We start from the raw sequence: 4,167 nt of genomic DNA on the forward strand, positions 1-4,167 counted from the left end.
GACTATTTTGCCCCTATACTTTGGCAATTTGACCATTTTACCCTTATGTACGAAATTCAATTTTTATCGAATTTCCTCTTATCTTAGGCCTAGCTGACCCTTTTTTACTCTTATAGTAACCCTAAATTCTCACTATTCACACACTTACCATCTATTTTGCAACTTATTCAAAATAGCCCCTTTAGATGTTTTCATGCTAACACCTTTCACAAAAGTTGTTTAGAACTCTTCTAAGATTCATTTTCTTCCATAAAATTTCAGAAAACAACATAAAATCTCTCATGGTAAATCTCTAGACTTATCACCATTTTTCAAACTAGTCCTTTCATTTTAAAACCCATGACACAAGCATGCCAAAAATATAAAAATCATCAAGAAAATCATCAAGATCACTTACATTATGAGAGGAATAAGTTGCTGAAAATTTTCAGCTTTCAAACCTTCATATTTGCTGATATTTTCGGTGGAGAGAAGGGATAGAGAAGAAGAAAAATAATAGCTAGGCTTTTAGACATTATTTTCACCAAATCATGACATCACTTACCTAAACCTTGACTATTTGTTTAAAATTCATCTCATGGCCGGCCAATACAATTAAAAAGGGTATAATTGCCCTTAAAAAGCCCTCAATTTTAGTTCTCTAGCTATTTAACACATTTGGGTACTAAAATGTAACTTTTTCCTTTTTCGCAGAGAATCCTCAGGTTCCCATGTGGCTTCCTCAACCCCATGTTTATGACACAAAACCTTCACAAGCGATATACTCTTATTTCTTAGTTGTTTGACTTCTCGAGCCAAAATCTTAACCAACTCCTCACCATAAGTCATATCCGGAAGAATCTCAACTTCAGTTGGCGCAATTACATGCGAAGGGTCTGATCTGTACCGGCGTAACATGGAAACATGAAACACATCGTGAATCTTTTCTAACTCTAGCGGCAAATCCAAACGGTAGGCAACAACCCTACTCTCTTAGTTAGGGGTGAGCATTCGATCGAATCGAGTCGAATCGAATCAAAATTTTTGAGTTAATCGAGTTTTCGAATCTAATTTTATCATCCTAACTTTATTTGAAATTTTCTCGAATCGAGTCGAGTGAGATGAAATTCGAATCGAATCGAATCGAATATATTTGTTCGAGTTAATTTTTTAAAAAATGATTTTCTTTAAAATTTTTCAAAAAAAATAATTTTCTTTAAAATTTCTAAACATGATCATACAACAAGAAATTGAAATAAATAAGTGAATAAATAAAAACAACACAACATCAACCTAAATAACCAACATGAGTCCAAATAAACAACAAAAACAATACAACAAGATTATAATAAAAACATAAGTAAAAGTCGAAGTAGAAAACATGAGTCAAACTAAACAACAACATTATAATAAAAAAAAACATAAGTAAAAGTCCAAAATATAATAGAAACCTACACCAGTTCAAACAAATAAACAAAAAAAGAACACAACAAAAGTCCAATTAACCAACAAAAATAACAAACCAAACCAAACTAATAACAATAACACATCAGTTCAAGAACCATTAGTTTAAGTTTCTTCTTGTGCTTCAAACATCGATGACAATGGCATTGATAATCTTGAAACATCTAGTAAAAGTATTGAATGAGTTAGTTAAATGATGAAAAATGTTCACAAAAATAAATTAAATAAACGTTTAACTTTATAAACTAATACTAAGTATATTACCTTCTTGTTCTTCGGGTATTTTGGATAAGTCTAGCAAATTTAAAAACAAAAGTATTAGTTAAATTATGGGAATGATTACTAATATAAATAACACAAAAGCTTATTTTATAAATTAAAATTTATGTATTACCATCTTCCATGGTTTGAAGTTCATCAACATAATCTTCAAGATTGATGGCATCATTAGATTTTCGAAGCCAATCTTGTGTGCAAACCAAAGCCTCGACCATGAGAGGAGTTAGAGAACTTTTAAAACTATCGAGAACATGTCCACCCGTGCTAAATGCACTTTCCGAAGCAACCGTTGAAATAGGAGTAGCAAGAATATCTCGAGCCATTTGTGCAAGAATAGGGAATCTAGGACTGTTCATTTTCCACCACAACAGTAAATCAAATGAACTTGAATTGTTTACTTCTTTATCCTCACCCAAATATCTATCCAACTCAGATTTGCTTTCTAATCCAACTTGTTTCTTCTTCTTAAGGTATTTTTGTTTGGCCAAAGCTCGTTTTCATTTCTGACTGATCTATTTCCATTGAACTACAAATATTTGTCAAAGAACTAGATCTACCTTCAAACAATTGAATTCTCTCGGCATTAGAAGAATACTCATTGAACAAGCAATGTAATTCTTTATCAATCATTTTCATAATGTCATTAGCAACATTAGGAAAAAGCAAGTTGACTACAAAGTCAAAAAAACTCATTTTACATCGTGGATCAAAGATGACCGCCAAGTAAACTAGCATGTTGATCTTGTTTCCTTCACCCCAATACTTATTATATTTTTCTCTCATTTTGGAAGTCATAGAAATTATTTCTAGATCTCCACAATCTTGCCACCCATAAAAAAGACAATGCACATCTGTCAATACTTCAAAAAGTGAATGAGAGGTAACATGCAAAGATCCGGACACCTTCAGTGTAAGATGACAAAAAGGCTCTAATACTTTTATAACTCTTCGAACAATATCCCAATCATCAAATGTAGGAACTCCATCTCCAGCAGTAAGGTCAAGAAAAAAATTATGGTCATCACGTAAATATGATTCAAATGCGCGCTCATATTTTTCAGCCACCTTTAACATTATATATGTTGAGTTCCATCTAGTTGGCACATCTAAACACAATTGAGCCTTACTATCTATCATTTCTTCTTTTACCCGTTGGTTGGATTTTGTCAACCTCGATGGTGATGCTCTTATATACCTCACAGCACCTCTAACTCGATCCACAGACACAGAAGCATCTTTAATACCGTATTGCACAATGAGATTAAGAATGTGTGCAACACATCTCATATGAATAAATTTTCCATTTGCAACAGAAGCATTTCGATGATTCAATTTCTTTCTCAAATATTCAATGGCAACACTATTGGCGGATGCATTATCAACTGTAATATTGAAGGCCCTCTCAATCCCCCAATCTTGAAGACATTTTTCAATGGCTTGACCTATGCTTTCTGTAGGAATATTCTGTAAATATTTTAGGAATATTTTGTAGATATTTTTTTTATTAAAATCCCTTATTTTAAGGGATCATATCTCCTATTTAGTATCTTTCCTAACTTAGAGTTTCCTAAAGTAGTGTCATAGGTTGTATATAAAAACTCTGATTTATGTTCTATTTAGTATCAAATACTCTGATTTCTACATGGTATCAGTTTAGGTTACGATTTCTTTTTTCAACCTAGACCATGTCTGAAACTCCTTCTCCTACTTCGAGATTACTTCAAATCTAGAAAATTTTTTCGGTTTCGATGCTCCATCGATTAAATGCAGTCGACTATCCCCGCCATCGATTGAATGGCAACAATTTTCTTGAATGGTCCCAATCGGTTAAGATTTTTCACTTGGGGAGAGAAAGATTGGACTACGTTCTTGGTGAAATCAAGAAGCTTCTTTGTGGATCGATCTTGGTTTTGCTAAGTGGATGCGTGATAATGGTCGTTATGACTTGGCTCCTTAATTCCATGACCCCAGTATAAGCGAAACTTTCTTCTTTACACCACACCGCTGAAATTTGGAGTGCAATCATGAAACCTACTCTAGTACGGATAACATTGCTGAATTATATCATGTTGAAGATCAAGAAGCCACCCTTAAACAAGGAACCATGCTCATTACTCTTTACTACAATACCCTTATTGCTCTTTGGCAACAATTAGATTTGTATGCACATTATGATTGGGTAGATCCAAGAGATGTTGCTCTTTATCAGCAAATTGTTACTCAACAAAGACTTTTTCAATTTCTCCAAGGCTTAAATAAGGACCTGGACGAGGTTCGCGGCAGGGTCCTGGCTATTTCTCCTCTTCCCTCCCTTCGAGAGGCTTTCTATGGTCAAGAAGGAAGAAATCCAAGGTGTGTGATCTTGTCGATGAACCATATTCCACTTCGAAGATCGCCTTATTGACCCATCAATCATCTCCCTCTTCCAAACGGGGGAGACCTTGG

General features: G+C 33.9%; 1 protein-coding gene across 1 annotated transcript; it reads right to left on the reverse strand.

Annotated features, from left to right (window-relative positions):
• Positions 1 to 1,548: 1,548 nt before the first annotated feature.
• Positions 1,549 to 3,009, reverse strand: LOC128283866 (zinc finger BED domain-containing protein RICESLEEPER 2-like). The gene is made up of 4 exons (XM_053021284.1): positions 2,231 to 3,009; positions 1,838 to 2,070; positions 1,708 to 1,737; positions 1,549 to 1,607 (listed from the first exon to the last, which is right to left on the reverse strand). The coding sequence occupies exons 1-4, from the start codon at positions 3,007 to 3,009 to the stop codon at positions 1,549 to 1,551; spliced, it is 1,101 nt and encodes a 366-aa protein (XP_052877244.1).
• Positions 3,010 to 4,167: the final 1,158 nt, after the last annotated feature.

This window comes from Gossypium arboreum, chromosome 11 (assembly GCF_025698485.1).
Source record: "Gossypium arboreum isolate Shixiya-1 chromosome 11, ASM2569848v2, whole genome shotgun sequence".
Taxonomy (NCBI): Eukaryota; Viridiplantae; Streptophyta; class Magnoliopsida; order Malvales; family Malvaceae; genus Gossypium; species Gossypium arboreum.

Coding starts and splice junctions, on each gene's coding strand:
- LOC128283866 (XM_053021284.1), bottom strand. CDS start 3,009: ATGAGATGTGTTGCACACATTCTTAATCTCATTGTGCAATACGGTATT. Junction 2,071..2,230: donor AGTTCAATGGAAATAGATCA/GTCAGAAATGAA, acceptor GAAAATGAACAG/TCCTAGATTCCCTATTCTTG. Junction 1,738..1,837: donor ACTTCAAACCATGGAAGATG/GTAATACATAAA, acceptor TAAATTTGCTAG/ACTTATCCAAAATACCCGAA.